The sequence below is a fragment of the Equus przewalskii genome, chromosome 2, assembly GCF_037783145.1.
Source record: "Equus przewalskii isolate Varuska chromosome 2, EquPr2, whole genome shotgun sequence".
NCBI lineage: Eukaryota > Metazoa > Chordata > Mammalia > Perissodactyla > Equidae > Equus > Equus przewalskii.
In genome coordinates, this window is record NC_091832.1 from 85,901,200 (window position 1) to 85,921,266 (window position 20,067).

General features: G+C 38.1%; 1 protein-coding gene across 4 annotated transcripts in view; it reads left to right on the forward strand.

Moving 5' to 3' along the window:
* The window catches only part of TTC29 (tetratricopeptide repeat domain 29), a 258,998-nt gene that overhangs the window by 42,368 nt on the left and 196,563 nt on the right, over positions 1-20,067 (forward strand). For 2 of the 4 annotated variants that reach the window (XM_070611648.1, XM_070611651.1), the window contains exons 1-4: positions 7,565-7,807; positions 8,432-8,471; positions 13,610-13,707; positions 15,588-15,671. In XM_070611648.1, the coding sequence (XP_070467749.1) occupies positions 13,616-13,707; positions 15,588-15,671 (176 nt within the window). In that variant the 5' untranslated portion in view covers positions 7,565-7,807; positions 8,432-8,471; positions 13,610-13,615. Of the gene's footprint in view, positions 1-5,239; positions 5,417-7,564; positions 7,808-8,094; positions 8,146-8,431; positions 8,472-13,609; positions 13,708-15,587; positions 15,672-20,067 lie in introns of those variants that run through there. The other 2 variants (XM_070611649.1, XM_070611650.1) reach the window with 2 other exon arrangements.

The window sequence follows — 20,067 nt, forward strand, 5'->3', positions numbered from 1 at the left end:
TCAAAATGTATACACATATCAAATCATCACGTTGTACACTTAAATATATATAATTACATTTTCAATTATTCCTCAACAAAGCTGGAAAAAAATTAGAAAAAAATAAAGTATATATTAACTCAAATCTAAAAATAAAATAAAGAAAAGATCCCTTGGTAAACTTTTGTTCTGGAGTTGAAGTACATCCTATGCAAGTGAGGGAGGACTGAAGAAGATGTATCTGGGTGTTCAGGACCCATCTGAAGTTGCCTCATTCTTTCTTGGCCCTGCTTCTGTGTGTCCATTAACTATAGGAAATCTTCCTGAGTAAACCTTGCTAAAGTCTAGCAAATCTTTTCAATCATCTGACTCAAGGTAATTGCTGCATGAAGGGAAGACCTCAAGAACTGCCTCTTGACCCTCTCCTAACATAATAACCTTTATTCTATAGCTCAGGTCATCATTAAAAAAATCCTGCCATTAGGAGAATAACCATAGCATGGGCTCAGAATCTACTAAGCCTATTTTAGAATTTCATAAAATTTTTTTTATCTTAATTCTATTAATAATGGTGCCCTTTGTCTCTAAAAATTAACATTAGCTCAGAGTTAGTGTCCAGTGTGTAACAATCCAAAAGTTTTGGGTATAGTCCTTTCCCCAGTGCAATTACCTGAGTAAACAAATACAGTTACCTCTGGAGAAAAAAAGGGAGAAATATTCAGTGGGCACTTTTGGTGTTATTTCTGGACCCCAGGGTACGTTCTTAGCTTTCATTCAACGGGCTGTGGGTCTAGTCTTGGAATTTAATAGATATCAGTACTCTCTACTCCATTATGGTAACCAAGCCAGACCTCTATTTATCAGATTTGGGAGATTTTATTTCTTCTTTTCTCATACAGATCAAGTTCTGAGTAGGAGGGTTACCCATTAGTTTGATTCCTAGAAATGTCATGTCAATTAATCCTAGCCACAGATCTCTGTAGAGAGATCTAATGAACACAATGGCATGGCTGAATATTACAGTAAATACACCTCACTTCCCAATGAGATATAATAATCTGACCTCTCTTACCCTGGGAACATTGCATCTCCATTGACGTCATGGTGCTTATTTCAACTATAATATCTCCCACCAGCACTCTTAAACTAGGGAAATAAGTTAGTGGAGAACTTATAGAAGCTGTGGCATTTTCCTCTTTAGATCTTAAATCGTTGGTAAGGGGAAAATTTTCAAGACTTTTTTAGGGAACATAGTTAAGAGCTGAGACATATATGAGATATGCACCCTAGCACTCCTGTGTCTGAAAGACTTTAAATTTATCCCTTGAAATTAAAGCAAATTCTTTTGCAACACAACTTACTTTCCAGTTGGCCAGATATTCATTAACTAAACCAGGAAATTTAAATAAAATATACCTAGTCATCTAAGATAGCACGTGGAATCTAGAGTCTCTGGAAAATTTACCTATCATGACAATCTTATTCTTTCCAATATTGTGTTCCACTCTTTCTGTTCAAGTGCCCTCAGAATCCAATGTACAGGAAAAAAAATATCCTTAGAGTGTAGCTGACATAAACTAGCAAATTCCTTGTATACAGTGTGTGGAGTTTTGCTCACATAAACTAGCAAATTCTGTGTGTACACCTGAGCCTTCTCAGAGTTTCATTTTTGTTCCCCAGGACACAATGGGATCTACATCTAATTACAGATCTAGATATTATGAGATGTTGAATAAGGAAGAAGTTATTGTATTATTTCTTCAAGGGAACAACCTCAGGCAAAAAAGTAACAGTATCTTCAAGCAATGAAAGAACAGCTACATCAAACAAAGGAGGGAGATTTTCTGAGTGAAGATTTTCTCAGTGGAGGATGTATAAGAGGGATTTCGAACTTTAGGCTATTCAAAGTCTTCTGAAAAAGGCCAGATAACTCCATTTCCATTGTGAAAGTAGCACTCTTTTCTGATGAATGCCTTACAGTCACGTGAGAGATCTTCCCAGGCAGTAGAAGCAGCTCTTGCTGTGATTGTCACTTGACTTTTTTTCAGGACGGTTATATAAAGGGTTTTAGTCCATGTTTTGAGAACTTATTATTTTCTTTATCATTCTCTTGTTTATATTATCCAGTGTCACCAGAAACAGGTACCCAACCCAAAACACTTGAATTTCTCATTGTTTCATGATGATCTTTGGTGGTAGCTTCACGATCTGTTAGAGTTTTATCCAACAGACAATGGGTTACAAGTAATCTAAGTTGATAATTACTTGTTCACCAAAAGTGTCATCATTTGCTATGTTTCCCTACAAGAATAAAAACCAAAGCTTCATTACTTTTCACTTTAATGTTGATGAGCAATCCCAAGAACTCTACCTGTCCCTGAAGATCCTTTCCCCACAATGGAGCCTCTGGTATCAACATTGACATCAGCAGAATTTTATACCAAGCAACAGAATTTTACTGTTCCTAATTTAGACAAAAGGAAATGGACAGAGGTCTGAAAAATTGGGCTTGGGTGCTGCCAGGAATGAATGCACATTCTGAGGCTAAGGAAGCAGAAACCACAACAATGGTTTCTTGGCAGGAATTATCTTGACAAGAGGCCATGGTTGGTATGGAATGAATGCCAAGTATTTTCAGGTAGTTTGTTTTGCTGCTCAAAATTCAAATTCCAAGGTGAGAGCCTAAAACTGGCTTTGCTTATGCCATCTTCTTCTCTCTTGGCTAGAGGTGTATAGGATATCTAATACTGTCCCATTGGACTGTACTTAATGGGAGGTTGATATTTCCCTAGGATATAGGTTTAGGAAGAGGAAATGGATGCATAAAAGCCAAACCACATGCAAATAAATCATTTGATCCAGATTTTTAGAAAATTATATTAGCTAATTTATCTACTACACATTTAAGACAGGCAGTGTGTGACTTGGCTTTTATTCCTCCCTGTCTCTTTTAACCACATTTTCTATTTTTGTTCTATATTTTCTCCCTCTTTTCTGACCCTTAATTTTTACTCTGTCTTAAATTAGTGTCCCTTTCCTGAGAAAGGTTCAGAGGCCAGCAAACTAAGCACATATGTTTATCTCCCTTCTTTCCCAACATCCTGGTGAAATAAAAATGTGTAAGTACCAAAAACAAACAAACAAATCAATAATAGTGATAAAAAGAGAGTAGGAGTTGTCAATGGATGAGAGATTTTAAAATGAAGATGCAAAGTGGAAGGAGCAGGGTGAAGGATGAAACAGGTAGAGAAAGCCACAGCTCGGAAGCAGTTAAGGACAGTCTTTCAATGTAAAGCCTGGAGTCACTCCTCAGCACTGCAGGTAAAGAAGAATGATGGAATGAGATGGGGGCCTAAAAATAAAGGAAAAAAATAGGTCCGAACATGATATAATCTAACGCCCTTGCCCCTAGGCAGAGAGCAGGAAGGAATACATTAAACCATAACTCTTTTATAAAGACTTTAAATAACTCTTTTATAAAGACTTTAAATGAACTCTGAGGGGAAAGTTCAGGCTCCAGGTGTACATGTTGGAAGCTCAGGGTTGACTCCTTATTCTGGAAGAGAAGGCACAGTCTGATAGCTGGTTCCTTACACTCTCACCCTGAAGGAAACTCAAGGAGACATGACTTGCCCACCTCTTCCAGAGCTATGAAAATTGTCGCTCAAGGAGGAAACTTGGAGAAGAACAGTCCTATCCAGACAATAGAGCAAACTCGCACCAGAGATCCAGTCCTTTCTTATATGTGAATTGACATCTGTATCCTTGATGCAGATTGCCCCCAATATCCCCTCTTTCTTATTTTCCATAGTTATAGGATCTTGATTTTTAGCAAGTCATATGGCCACTCAAAATAAAGGTAATATTTTCCAGCTGCCCTTGAAGCTAAAGGTGGTAATGTGATGAAGTTCTTTCCAGTGAGATGTAGCAAGAAATGATGTGTTTATCTTCTTGGAAAGAGTACGCTATTATTCCCCTGTGCATTCTTTCTTTGGATAAAATGCAGATGTAACACTTGGAAAGCAGCCACGTTGGCAATGAGTGATCTTGGAGTGATCTTGGAATCTTGGAAATGGAATCCATAGACAGTGGAACTACAAAACAAAAGGAACTGGGAAGCTGACAGCACGGAGTGCCATTGCAATGCTGTATTATTTTTTCTGTTACTGGCAGTTGAACCTCATGCTAATTAATATAACAACCAAGGACAATAGCTACATAAAAGAGAAATATCAACATTAACAAAAGAAAAGATTTTCCTGGAGGAAAAAATAATTTAGAGAAAAAAGAAACTTAAATAAAACTAATTTCTATATTCAGACATACTTCAGAAGATATTGCATCTAAAAAAGAAGAAAAAGAGGGGCCAGCCCTGTGGCTGAGTAGTTAAGTTCGCAGGCTCCACTTTGGCGGCCCAGGGTTTCGCTGGTTCGGATCCTGGGTGCGGACATGGCACCACTCATCAAGCCATGCTGAGGCGGCATCCCACATGCCACAAGTAGAAGGACCTAGAGCTAGAATATACAACTGTGTACTGGGGGGCTTTGGGGAGAAAGGAAGAAAAAAACAACAAAGATTCGCAACAGATGTTAGCTCAGGTGCCAATCTTTAAAAAAAAAAAAAAGAAAAAGACTCTATAAAAAAGGAGAAATCAAAACACAAGAGCTAGCAAAGACTAAAAAATACGATTCCTCCCCCCACCCACAAAACAATCAATAAAATACTGGAAAATAATATTGTCAAAAATGTCCAAATTTTAGAACAAAAGGCAAAGAGAATTTAAAAAAGATCAGAGATAAAACATATAAATCTGGGTCTGTATTCAGCAAATAAGAACCATAGAAAAAGATAGCAAAAAATGAGAAAAAAAAATTATTTTCAAAATGGTAGAAGACAATTATCTAAATCTGAGGAAGGATGTGAGTACTCAGCTGACAAGTTCTACCTAGAAAATCCCATGAGATATTAGATCAAAAAGGATAAAGAAAATATCCTTAAAAAAATGCCTGAGTTGAGGGAAAAAAACAGGTCTTGGATATTCATTATGACCATTCATAGTTACTAGACTCAAATATCAGAACCAAATATTGGTTCTTCTATTAGGCACCGGTAAGATCGAAGTTACCTGCTCTCTTAAAATTGGGTATGGCCATGTGACTTGTGGTCAATGAAATGTGAGAGGAAATGATGACTATAATTCTGGATGAAGCCTTTAAAAGCTAATGTGAAATTTACTCTTATTATCTCCTCTCTGCCACAGACCAGCAATGCTCCCGGTGGTAGTGATCCTCTCAGCGTGATTCTGCTGTGAAGACAGTATAGATCAAAACCCAAGGCTGACCTGGGATGGTTACATATTGTAATCGAGAGATAGACTTTGTTGTTTCAGGCCACTGAGATTTGGGGTTGTCACTGCAGACACAGATCTTATTATAAGGTATGAAAATAAAATGGCACTAGACTTATCATCATTAACACTGGATACTCAAAAAAAAAAAAAGAATGAAATATCTTCTAAATTCTGAGGGAATGATTGTTGACTTAGAAAGTCTTACCCTGCCAAATGACCATACATTGTTCGATATGAAAGAACGCAAAAAAATTTACCTCATATGTTCTTTGGGGATGTGTTCAGTGAAATAAGAATGATTCAGAATAATTTTCATCTTGAAGGTGATGATTGAGATACTAAATGAACGTTAAGAACAATTGTGGGGAGTAGTTAAGAGGTACTGACGCCCACTAGAGGATTGTCATTCACTTCTTTGGGAGCTGACATTACCTAAAAACCTTTCTCCGGAGCAGAGATGAGAAGAGAGCACTCGATCTTATTAGGTCAGTAATAGCCGTCAAACTATTATTGCATCGCTTCCCTTCCCTCACCAGTTCTAGGTGGGAAAGAGAGAGCAAGTAAGGAGAAGAATTCTACAGAAGAATCAGTTTGAGGAACCTCTATCCATTCTGTCATTTGTTCAATTAATTCAAAACATATTTTGAACACATACTATATACTAACCCCTATATTATTCTAGAAAATTTGGAGAAACATAAAACAGTCTCTGTTTTCTAAGTGCTCACAATCTTTCAGGAGAGATTTACTCACATAAACCAGGCACCATGCAAAGTGATACTCATATAATAAAAGTAAGTCTAAGAGGAAGGAGTAGAGAGAGGGAGAGATTAATTCTATGTGGTGAATTCTGTGTGTGTTTTCTAGAGTCCTTGAAGTTTTCACAAGGGCCTGAGTCTCTAGATAAAGTTACACCCGAAGCTGGCATCCTTTGGTTCAGAAAACAATCAGTTTCCACTTTTGCTTATGCCAGTTTGAGTCAGCTTTTCTGTCTCTTGCAAAGAAAGTTCTCTAACTGAATTCCCTAGCTCTAAGAAATCTTATGCTAAGCAGAGGAGAAAGAAAATTAGTCAAAGAACTGCCCGTGAAAAAGCGACATGCAGGAGGAATAAGTCTGAAGAGGCAGGAAGGATCTGGCTAGAAAGCCAGGCTAGGAGAGCCTCATGTGAGAAAGAAAGTGCATGGAATTCACAAACCTCTAAGCAGAAGAGGCAGCAAGGACTGAAACAGAATTCACACAGGTCACAGTAGAGTTGTGTTAAGGTGATGCTGAAAATGGGGTGACAAGTTCATGAGAATAGAATGGGCATTCCTGATGTGGGAGATCCAGTTGGAGCCCTGTCACAGGTAGTCACAGTGATCAATTGAATGTATAATGTAAATTTGCATGGTGGAAATAATTTAGTAATTTGCTGTAGCAAATTAGATGTTGGAGTGAAAGTGTGGTTACGGTTGTTATTCTTGTACTCCAAATAGAATCGATTTATGGTTAATAGAAGGACTCATGTGAGCAATATTGCTGGCTCACTCTCCTACAGTATGTGACAGTAGGCAGTGAATAAAAGTCTTGCTTTCCATCACATTTATATTTGATAAGTAATAAGCAACAAGCCTTCTTGCTCTCTATATGTGCGAAAGAACAGCAAAGAAACTCACTTCCTTACGCTTACATGTGAGAGAAGGGATGGAATGATGGGCTGAGATTAACAGGCTGACATTAGGTAGGTGTGAACATAAAATACTAAGCGTTAGGTAAAATTTTAAAAGTATGTATATATAAATACAGGACGCAAGGAGATTCTATGAAAGAGACCTTGAATTTTTAGCTCATCACAACTCAAAATTGGATTATCTTTCTGGAGACAGGGGTAGGTGTTTTTGCGGGGCAGGGAAAAGATGGTTCCAACTGCAACAGAGGCTGAGGAAGAGGGGAATGAATGACTTATTTAGTGGCATCAGATCATGCGGGTCACGAATGACAAGCCGATCGTTTTTCTATCAATCTTGTGGACAAGAGGGAAATATTGTAAAATACAGAGAATGCAAAGCTATGAAGGAGATGATCCAGGGCGGCAAATTCGAGGCCTTTCTATTAAGTGAACTAGTAACGTCTGAAAGCGGTCTGAGAACTGCCTTGCTTGAAAAGCCTGCTGGGTCTATAGGCCCCGCACAGCCCTCAATAGACTCCGCCCCCCAGGCTCCGCCCCCGTGTCCGAGAAATCTGGATGCTGCCCCAATCCTGAGCCTGTGATTAGCCTAGCCCCGCCCCTGCCCACCCCGCCCCGTCCCCTCTGTATCCCTGGAGACGCTCTCGCGTCCCCTCTCGGAGCACTGGCTGTGCCAGGTCTTACACCCACCGTGGGAAGAGGGGGCAGCGCCGGCGCCCAGCACCTGCCACTGGTGGGGGACACACTTTGGAGGAACAAAAAGCTAGAGTTGTTCCCCAGAACCAGTCCACCGAGGTTCTTAACAGCTGAGGTGAGGCTCGCGGTAGGACTTGAACGGCTCCTAGAAGAGGCGGGCTGTTCTTCCAGGCTGTCCCTTCCCTGACCCCGACAGACTTTCCTCCGTGAGTCTGTGGACTCTGTCTTAAGCTTCCTGAGCCTGAGCCGAGATCCTTGCCGTTTCCCTCAAGAAATGAGTAGAAGTAGGAGCAGGGTTAAGACGTTCTTCTCGCTCCCCAGTCACCTGATCCTCTGAGAACAGTGGAAAAATAAACAGGCGTAGGAATAAATTATTAATTCCGTTCAGAACTAGGTGGGGGCAGAGAGGGAACTGAGATGCCCTCGGTTTGGGTAAAGATAACTGCGTCTCTCGTAAGTTAGATCAAATTGTTATCCCTAATGTCACATTTGTATTGGAATATATCAATAAGTATACATATTTCAGATGTATGGGAATTAACGATTAGTTTCTGCCATAGAGTCTATACTTTGGGATTTAAAAAAAGTTCATCTAAACACAACGCAAGTGTTTAGTATTTGTTGTATGAAGAATCTTATCTTATGATTTGGGCGGGGGGAAGGAGTTATTTACTAATTTTTAACTTTTTTTCTTCCGTCCTTTGCTATTAATCTTTGCTTCCTGATCTTCAAACTGAAGTCTGCAAGCCTGGAGAGAGCTTCAGCAGTAATCTCCAAATGTAAGTCAAGGGAAACATGGCCTGCCTTCAAACACTTGTCCTACTTTAGATTTTGATTTAACCACCAATAAATTTCAGTTGATAGGAAATGTATGATTTCTATTTATTTTATTTAACAACTATTTAATTATATACCATGGAGTGCTAGAAGGGTCCAAAAATTATGATACAAGGCATAAATATTTAGTGACTCTTTAAACATCTTCATGTGAATTTTTCTTTTTTTTGCTCTTTTCAGGAGCACAGTTATTGATATTTCTTCTGTAGTTTTCTTTGACCGTCCATAGGAAAAGAGTTTGTAGTAATAATATTAAAAGTTCTAATTCTTGTAAATGATTTTCTTGGCCATAAAAAAAATCATATTTACTTTGAACTCTCTTGACACATAATAAATTTGCTTGCTGTGGTTTGTTGGCTTTATTTCACACATCTCAGCTTTTACCCCAAAGTGGCTGAATTCTGGAGACAGTGGTCAGCCTCAGACAGAATCACTCCCCAAGTAACCTCTGTCTACACAGTGCTAGGCCTTCCCTTCCTTTGTGTTTCCTGATGAGGGTATCTCTGGGGATAGCGGGCAAGAGGGTTACTCTTTGAAGAATTTTACTTGGGGGCCAGAAATTTCAGCTCACGCCGTGGGACACATTCAGCCTTACCCAGCACTCTCAAACCTTTCATCCTGTATTTCTCCACTCTCATTTGTCTTCTCAAGTGGAGGCCAAACTTAGAGACTGTAAGTGTGATACGAGAGCCGACCAGCAGATCAAAGAATCCGCCAAATGTCTTCTGAACACCAGCAGTGGAATGGCTTCAGGCAGCCTTTTGATCTTTGTCTCAGCACCTGTGGTGCCACATGAAGCACCGCCCACTTGCTGGCACTGGGGGAGCCGCCTCTGGGTCCTCCTAACAGACTGCTTCACCCTTAGCTCCTGGGGCGAAGCTCGTTTGGGTACCAGCCAGAGAGGTACCTCTCATTCTCCTCCTCCCTTACTCACCTGAATCTGAACCATCCCCCCCTCTGCAGTGGTACCCACCTTGTGTGGTCTCCTCTGTGGTCTTGAGATAGGAGAACCCTGAGGCAGTGCCATCGGTAAGGACGTGTCCCATTTCTGCTTCAGGCCTAGGTGAGTCACTCCGCAGCACTAGTCCCATTCCTCATGGTCAGAGCTCACCTAGGAGCTGGGAACACTGTCAATCCAACACCAGGAAAATGATACAACTAATTTAACAAAGAGCAAAAGGCTTTCTTCACTCGATAGGTATAATTTAACTCTGAAACGACAGGCTTCTAAGCATGCTTGCGCTTTTTCTCACTTATTTTCCCCTTCGCTGCTTTTATATGCTGGAATACAGCTACTTGGCTGCTTTAAGAATATGTAACATAAATAAGACTAAACTTATAAAACATGAAAAAGATGGTGATTCCTCAGATAAGAGAATAATTTGTTACAGGATCCCTTTAAATATTTGATGCAGTTCAAATATTATATGTGTAAAATTTCAGTACACACTGTATCTATTGTGTAAAGCAAAATACCCTTATGTGAAAAACAAATTCCCCTTTCCCAGCAGGCACAGGCAAAGTAAGATAGGGGTTTATAACAGGGAGGGAGCCCTGCTCAACTTCCCCCCTAACTTTGACCTTAAACTTTCCCAAACAGATTAGTCGAGGGATATTATTTCCAACATGCAGTTAATAACTTTTCTTCCACTTTATCATTCAGCTCTGACCACCCCCCATTCAGAGTTTGTGCCTTAAGGCTTGCCAGCAGGGCTTGCAATACTTACATTAAACTAAATTTAAGAGTAAAGGTGCTCCTGCTGCTAATGTTCTCAGATCAGAGGAGAGCAAAATGAAGGAACTGGCAGCTGAAACTTTAATGGTAGGAAACGTTAACTCAGATTTTGAAAAAAAAAAAAAAGAAAAAGAAAAATCACAGTTGATCTGTGTGACAAAGAAGACATGTTCCTCTCCATGTATAACATTGCGTTTGATTTCATTCAATGCTTATATTTTCTAGCAGAAATCATCTAACCCAAGTAAACATCAAAAAGGATGAATTTTATATCATGTACTGGAAGCCCAACTTTTGAGAGGGCTTATGCCTATCTTGATGGGATATATTGGCTGGATCAGAGCTTCTGGGGCCTGGTCCCTCTGTCCGTCTACAAGTAGCTGGGTCTTCCTAGTATTTGGTAAAATTACCAGTAGCTTTTCCTCATTTTGAAGCTCCAGGGTGAACCCTTCAAAGGCCCCTGCAAGAATGCAGAGACCACCCCTGCCTCAATGCTCTTGGTAAGCAAACGGGGCTCTCAGAACAGAGTCTTAATTCATAGAGGATGGAATGTCCCAGCTGAAGCAAATACAGTCATTGCTTTCTTCTCTCCCTTTCGAAATCTGCTAGGGGTAAACAGATCAGGGTTAAGAACTGAGATGGCCCAGATTTGCTCTGTAGCATCAGAGGACTCTGGAACATAGCCTCTTCACAGCTTCTCTGAAATAGGCTCATGGGAATTGGGTCTGGGGAGTTTTGGTGTCTCTTCAAACCCGTACATGAGGTCTAACCCTATGTTCATCATGACTTCTCACTACATGTTCTGCATAATGTTGCCATTTAGTCAGTTCTGGTTATCCCAATAACTAGTGAATATAACATCTGATCAGAAAAATAGATTTTTTGAAGTTACAGAAGAAGTCACTAGATTATGAAGTTATGAAGTATAATACAATATGTTTCTCATGTTTGTTCTAGAGGAGAGGACTAACATTTGCTGTTTAGACTGTGTACTTTAAAGCTATAACTGTATAAAAATAAGTGGACATTATGTTTCATGGATCATATCATGCCCTGATAATCTGGGTAATATTAGGATTCTATTATATCTGAAACAAGACACTGATCTGCATTAGAATTTTTGGCATTAATTATGTGAAAAATTATTTTCAGGCTAGGGTAATAATTTTTTTTTCAAAACACAAGACTATCTATTTCTACACTGAATTTCAAAAGATTTTCCCTCAAGTCTTATTGCTCTCCTCCTCCCGCCACCCCCTACCATGGCTTTGCGGCAGTAGAGAAATATTGTATCTCAGCCACCTACAGGAGGCTCTACCTCAGGTGAGACCATGTCTCCCCACCTCCACTTCTGCCTCCTAAACCACCATCCTCTTTCACCCAGAACTCACAGCAAGCTCCCAGCTGGTCTCTCTGCTCTCTGCCCTTCTTCCCTGTACAGTCTAAATTCAAAAGAGAAGCCAGAGGGATCCTTTCAAGGTGGAAGTCAGATCACGTCCCTCCTCTGCTCAAAATCCTCCAATGGATTCTTACCTCAATCAGAGTAAAACTCACGATTTTTATAGTAGCCTTCAAGACCCTATACCATCAGAACACCAAATTTCTTCTTAACTTCTTTGACTTCCTCTCCTTCTGCTCTTATTTATCCCTTGGCTACTGGTGAGCATTTGGGTACTTTCTAGTTCATTGCTTTATTTTTTGCTATAGATCTTATCTGGTGTTTTATGTACTTTATTTATGTATCATCTGTTTTTCCCCTACATCCACCCCCTATAATGTGAATTCCTGAGGTCAGAGATTTTTGTTCACTGCTGTTATCTTCAGCACCTACAATAGTACCTGACACCAAATAGAAGCTCGATAAATATCTGTGGAATATATTCAAGGCCTAGATTGATAGTCATTTACTCTAGGAGACACAGGTAGTGAATGCAAGACAAGTGATTCAAAACTGAAAACAAGCCTTCCAGTTGCTTAGTGGAGCTAAGTGTAGATAGAGGTCAAAACTGGTGGAAATAGTGGTGGGGAATCACTGGGCTTTTGGATGCTTCTCTCTTTAACAGTAGAAGCATGGGTTATTTTGCATCTGAAAACCCTTGCAACATGTGACAATTTTTCTATTCTAAATCCACAGACATATTTCCACATTTCTTCCTCTTCAGGGTAAGGTTTATATAACTTGATTTTATAGACCCACCTTTATTCTTGCTCACTTACCTTCTCCACTGTGGCATATTGCAATTCCCAAAGATGGCTGCAACACTATCTCCCATCTCATGTTCTTTTCTTTCAATGTGACTTTGATGCTCTCTCATCAATAGGTGGGTCTGTGTTCACTAGTCTTGAACCTAGGAGGGCTCATTACAGTGGAAGTGATGCTATGTGACTTCCAAGGACAGGCCTTAAAAGGAGATACAGCTTCCACTTGGCTTTTCTTTGGGATACTTGCCTTTGGAGCCCGGAGCTGCCATATCAGAAGTCTACAGCTGCCATGCTGTGAAAAAGCGCAAGCCATATGAGGAGGCCATATGTATGTATTCTGGCAGACATACCCAGTTGAGGTCCCAGCTAATAGTTAGCATCAACCACCAGATATATGAGTGAAGACAGATGATTCCTGCTTCCTACCATTGAGCTACCCCTAACCTTCTGAGTCTTCCCAGCAGAGGCCCCAGTCATTGTGGAGTAGAGAAAAGCCATTCCCACAGTGCCCTGTCCTAATTGCTGACCGGCAAAAAGTGTGAAAGAAAATAAAATGATTTTTGTTTTAAACAATCTTTTTTAACCCACTATATTTTGAAGTGATTTGTTACACTCTTGTAGCTGTGTGTCCCTCAGGATAGCTCTCTCCTTGCTGAGAGTCATTCTTAGCATCTATCACTTCTAAGGGAAAGCCTTTATTTGTGAGTGATAAAGTTTTTAGAAAATAGCAAAGTATGAGCAATTTTCAGTTATTGACTGTAACAGGAAAGCAAAGCAGGAAAATCTGAAATCCACAGCTGTCCTAAAAATCTTCACCCTTTAATTGCAACCATGTTACTTAACAAAACTCATACCAAAGCTCCTGACTGAATCTTCAACTCATTTATCAGATTTTCTCCTTGTGTACTTCATAATGGAGATGAAGGTAAGTCATAAATTGGCCAAAAGGCAGATTGTGGAAGAAAATAATGAGAGAAGCAACCTGCAGAATCCACTCACTGAGTATCATTCCTGAATAAAGAGCTATAGTTCTGTTCACAGAGGCATTCTCAGCTCAGATGACAGACTGGATCTCTAATAATGTCTTAAAGGATTCTTTGGAAGATTTATCCTTTAAAATACCATTTCGTTTTCTTTTTATAGTTCAGAATGACCACCCTGCCCCCACTGCCCATGACACGCCCAAAGCTTACATCCTTAGCTAGACAGAAGCTGCCTTGCTCCCCCACAACAGCTCCAAGGTACGTGGCCCTGGTTTTTATTTCTTCTCCTACGGAATGAATTTCTTGCAGTAAGAAAAGTCAATATCATATTTCAAAAACAAAATTGTTTAAAGACAAAAGTATTTGTTATATTCAAAATATTCAAATTTACTGTTTCAAAAGGATTGATGAACTTCATTCAAATATTCAGAATATATTTAATTAGCAAGCTAGTGCTCATATGATCATTTTATTTCCTATTCCAATTATATCATGGTTCCTATAAAACTTCGGAGATATATTTCATTTTTAAAATGTGTGTGGAGAATAGAAAGCAGATGCTTTAGGAGTGAAAAGTGTATGGCTTATAATCCACAAGGCTGTGAGTGCTGATTTCTGTTTTGGGGGAAAGAGGACACAGTCTAACTAACAGGGTAGGCTGGCAGGCACGATTTAGCTCTTAAAATGATCCTGGAGCCTGAAAGCGCATCATCAAACTGCTGTTGCCCGTGAACGGCTGCCGAGCTCCTGGAGTTATAGCCGAGAAATGCCAGGACAGAGAACGCAATGTGTTTTGTCATGATTATGAATATTAACTGAGATTGTGTTATTTAGACATTGCCATTTATAGCTGTATTGGTTTCTAGTAATGCACATATTATTTATCAATATAAATAATTTACATATGTAGGTTTGATTATTTTTCTTATGTGCATTCCTTTCAATTCCTGCAAGGCATAATGATCAAAGCATTATGAGACTACTTTGTTCTGAGAAGGATCATACCTCATTTTCAGTATTTCTGGGAAAAACCAAAGCCCCTGGACCAAAATAAATACATTCGGCTATACTAACATAAAAATTCTTTTATAATAGCAAATCAAATTTTCTTTTAAAAATTTTTGAAAATCAGAAATTCTTCAGTGATGCATAATTTCAGTATATAATACACATATTTACTTATTGGGCTATAACTGACATAACATTATATTACCAGTATATATATATATTATTTTCCATTTTACTTTTAAATAATGTGAAATATTAACAAAGTCTGAAAAAGTTTATTCTTTCTGTCTTTTTTAATGATTGAGACTACATTTTCTTTTCAACATGAGCAGAAACATAGCCCAATCTCGCATCCCTAAAATAAGAGGTATTTTAAAGAATATTATTCTTGCACTCATTTTGTTGAAGAAAAATATTTTTATTGTACCCATTTAAAGCAAAGTTTTGTATCAACCTTCTCCATTAGCTTCTGAGTAAAATCAGATATTTGCTTAGTCCCATACTCCTATGGTTGTAAGATGTTAATAGTAAGCTTATTTTTAAAGCTGCAAGGGGTGTGAAGAATGAATGCACTAAACATGTAACATATTTCTCAGTAAAGTCCTCTTAAAATCACTTTGCACCTTGAACTTTTAATAACAATTTGAATTTTATGTGTGACAAAAAAAACCCCACTCACACAGCATTTCAGAGCAAAATTTGCTGGTGTTTAGAACAGATAAATTTTACACATATGTATCAAATACATATTCTTAGTTCAGGATTCTGTGCCAAGAGAATATCACTTCTATAGTTGGCAAATTATTCTGTGAAACAATGTGAGTAACATGGAAGATCTTAAAAGCTTTGAGGAGAAAACTCCACTTATTTAAGGATGCAGATTATGTTAACGTGTTTGTCTTTTATTTGTTTACACATTGGGTTTAATCTTCTTCCCTGTCTTTTTCCATTCAAGAAAATTCAAAATTTGAAATTATCAATCAACAACCTAACTCTATAGCTATTGTAGAACATTTATTATATATGGTATTATTCCTGAATATTGCTGTTCTCCTGGTGGCATTTTATATATTTGGTAGCTTTTCAACTTGATAAGGCAGTGTTTTATTATTTCTTTCCATTTCATTTAGGTCTCAATTGATCAAAGAAAAAAATGACATAGATCATTATCTGGAAGAGAATTTCAAAGGATTGTCAAAAGAGGAGGTTGCTGCGTAAGTATAACCTCTTAAAGATACTTTAATATAAAGTTTGTTTCTTTTGTCTTAATTCTTTATTGAAATTTCAATTTTCCTGTGCAGTACACTTTTTCATTGGAACATGGCATTTAAAAATTAAAGCTCATATTAAATAGTGATAAGTCATATCTATTGATCTTACACATATCAAAGTCTTTAATTTTATGGCTTTCAAAATTCTCATATTTACCAAGATATTATATTATCACATTTGCAATATTTTAGTTAAACCTGTGCCATTAATTGCTTAATAACCTCCATTTTAAGGTATGTTGCCTCCATGGGGGAGAAAAAAGCTTTAAGAGAAAGATGCATATTTCATTTTTTCTTGTGATTTAAAAAAAAATCCTTTAATAATGTATCTTCTCCCGCCGCCCCACCAAGAACCCACAAAAAGATTGAACAGATCATAGTTTATTGGTTAATTTTAAAATAATTCTAATTGTCTGGATTTATTTTTTAAATGAACAATGTAAACTTTGCCATTTTCCACTAGTTATAACCTAATTGATGGTAAGCGTAAAAACAGTATAAAAGTCCATGAAGGTTAGTAAGAAATGAATGGAAACCTAGAATAATAGCTAAACAGGCTTAATATTTCCTACCTACACGCTTAGTGACTCTGTTAGAACTTTAGATGTAAGCATTGAAAAGCGAAAATCTTATAAATGCACATGCATCTTATGGAATTCATTAAATGATTCAATTAAAATATTTTATACAGCAAATGCTTTTAAGACATTCTATTAGTTTTGTTTAGTGCTATGGTATACCAGTGAAAGAGTATTCCTGATATTTTTGGTATAGGTTTTCATATAGTCTAAAATTCTAAGTCTCTTGGTATATTTCATTTTATCAGATATTATCTTTGTCAGTTTCCATACGACATGGAAAAATGGAATAGTTCCTTCTGTCAGTAGCTACTTTATTTTATAGAGTGACAAAATTTTACAGTAACTGTCTTCCTTGGAGCTTTATTGACTGCTGCGTGTAGTATCTGGGGTCTTTGGTTAAATGCTGTTCTGGTTGTTAATTCATTAACTTTCCATGGTGACCTCTTGGATAAAATTAAAGGTCAATATTGTCTGATGATACAATTACTTCTTAAAAGAAAAATATGTATGAGCAATATTTGCATTCTGATTTAAATATAATGACATCAAATATCTGTAATTGGCTTAAGAATTATTAAATTTGGAATTTAACTAATGTCTCACATAATTTTACAAGCTCAAAAATCTGTATACTTAAAATCTTCTAAGCTTTCAGTCTGGAGTGAAGAAAACTTTGATTTAAGACAATGCAAAATAAGCTATGCCAATAAGTGTTCTCTTAATAATGTTATCTTTTTCACTAAGGGTATTACCAAATGGATTTCAAATCCATGTTATGCTACAGAAAACAAGTAGCGCTGGATAATTCTCAAGCCTTGCTATTGTGTTCTTCTTAAAGCTTCTTTCATTTGAATATTTTTTTCAACTAAAGCTCTTTCCCTGAGATAGTGGATGCAAACCTTAGTGGGAAGATAGCTTGTACTTATCTCACAAATCTGCTTTTGATTGATATACATTCTAGACCTTGCCCCCCAAAAACTAATTGAATAGCATGTAAAGGAGAAAATTGATGAATGATTTCAGCATCCCCCAGCAATACCCAGCAGGTGCCATGAGGAATTATGCATATTCTGTTAGCCAAGGAATTGCTGCATAAAACGTTTTATTAGCCATTCAACTCTAAAAAGATAAATTGGTCAACAAGCATTTGTTAAGTCCTTACTTTATATCTAATGCTAGATTTTTCACAGTGGGAGAGAAAATTATATTTTGTCATAAAATACCTGGCCCCATCTTTGTCTCTATTTGAGACAGTAAGATCTAAGAGCAAGAAACAAATATGGAATGAATGACTGTTGATTGTCCTGTGAGGTGCAGCCTAGAGGTCTAGAGGAAATCAGAGAAGACTAAGGTGGAAGGATGAAACTAGCCAAGGAAGACAAATTTTGAATTTGATTCTCTTTCTGATGACATAAAATGCACAAATTGGTATGCCACAGATCCTCAGTGTACAAGGATGTAATGGGAACAAACTGGTGAATCAAATTTTCAATCAGACAAAAGCAATATGTAAGATATACCCTCAAATCCCTCTCTATCCTCCCTTATTCTTCTCTAGGAGGGTAATAGATATACTTATTTATAGTTGTTATACAACTGATGTACATTAGCTTTGATACCCATAATATGCATGTGCTCTTTTTCTAGTCCCACAATAACAATTCATCATCTACCCCAAAATACACCAACCTACTTGTACGTAAACTCACACTCTATGACTTTCCTCCTATTGCAATGAGTGGAAAGTACCTGTTTTTGTCTAAGGATGATACCCCTACTTGTGTTCTGGATACCACCCCTCTTACTTGTTCCAAGTCTTCCTCTTGCTGTTAAACATGTTTTCCCTCTACGTCATCAATTTCTCCCTTTCCGTTGGATCAACCTCACTAGCATTCATATCTACTCTAGTATTTCCCTTGACTTCGTATTCCCTTCCAAGTTCTACCCCATTTTTCTGTACTCTTCACTGCATTCAGAAGCACTCTCAGTATTTCCACATCCCATTCTTTCCTCAGTTGATTCTAAATAGACTTTCAGCCCCAGGACTCATTGAAATCTGTTTAGGTAACCAATGTCCTCCATCTTTACCACGTCTAATGGTCATGTTTCTGTCCTTGTCTTGCTTGATGTCTTTTCAGCATTTGATAGAGTTGAGCATTCTCTCTTTGAACATTCTGTACTTGTGATTTCCAGGATGCCATGTTCTATTGTTTTCCTCCAAACTCTTTGACTGTGCTACCTCAGTCTCCTTTGCTGGCTGGCTTTCTCTTTTCAAACTCTCAGTGGTAGGTTGTCCTAAGGCTGGGTCTTAGGCTCTCTACTCCAGCTACACTCTCTATCTGGATCCAGTCTTATAGCTTTAAACATTAGTAATAACCTTACAGCTATCAAACTTGTAAATCAGCCCCAACCTCTCCATTGAGCTCCAAATTTTTTATATCCAGCTGCCTCCTTGACGTATTTGCTTTACCTCTACTGCCCCTCACTCCCACCCCCAAAAATATTCCTCCCACAATCTTCCCCCAATTCAGTAGATGGCAACAAGGCAGACTTGAATTTCACCACCCCTCTCCTATCTACTCTATCAGTATTTCCTATCAGATATAACTTCAAAATATATCCTGTGTTCATCAACTTCTCTTCCTTGCACAGCCACTGTCATCTCTTACCAAGACTGCTAGAATAGTCTTCTAACTATTTTTCTAATATTCCCTCTACTCCACCAAAATTCAGCCACCAGAGTGATCTTTTGAAAAAATTAGATCGTGACACTCCCCTACTTAAAACCCTCCAAGAGCTTCCCATTGCTCTTATGATAAACTCTAAACTCTTTATCATGGCCTAAAGCTGTGTGTGGTTTGCACTTTGCTGACTTCTCTGACTTTATCTTCTTTTTTTTTAATGTTTTTTTAATATTTTTTTAATTGCAGTAACATTGAATTATAACAATATATAGCTTTCAGATGTAAATTGTAATATATTTTGAATTCTGTGTAGATCACATTATGTTCACCACCCAAAAACTAATTATAGTCCATCCCCTCACATGTGAGCCTAATTACCCCTTTTGCCCTCCCCCGCCCCGCTTCCCCTATGGTAACCACCTGTTCTCCCCACCACTCATTCCTCTCAGTGTGGCCTTTATTGCTGACACTCCTTCTTGTCATGCAGGTGTTACCTTGAATGTAACCTCCTCACTCTGCTGTTCCCTGACCTCATCATCTAGTAGCTCTCACCCCACCCACACTCACTCTCAGTCAAATCATCTGGGTCTATTTCTGCTGTAACCTGGCTCCCATCTTTCATTAGGAGTTTGCATGTCAACTGTCTTCATCCCTAGCAGAATGGATGGTCCACGGCAACAGGAATGTGTCTGTAGGTATGCCGCTGTTTCCCCAGAGCCTAAACAGGGTCTGGCTCGTGGTTGGAGCTCAACAACTAGATGTTAAATGAATGAATGAGTGAAAGAATAAATGTAAGATTAACCAAGAAATAGGTATACTGCTATGAATATTCTTTGGTTACAACACTTTTAGTTAAATGTTGTATGTAGCTGGCTTGACCCTTGAATTGAGGAAGTTTAACTCCTCAAAAGTATTTTATGCACATAAGTAGGAGTATAAAATTTAAAAGAATAAATGAGCAGGTTAAGCTAAAGTAGTTTTACTGGAATAGCCAAATCCAATTGATGAGAGTTTATTTTACTTAGAATGGGTAAAATAGTTCAAAGGCAAGAGCTTCTGGGTTTTTTACCATCT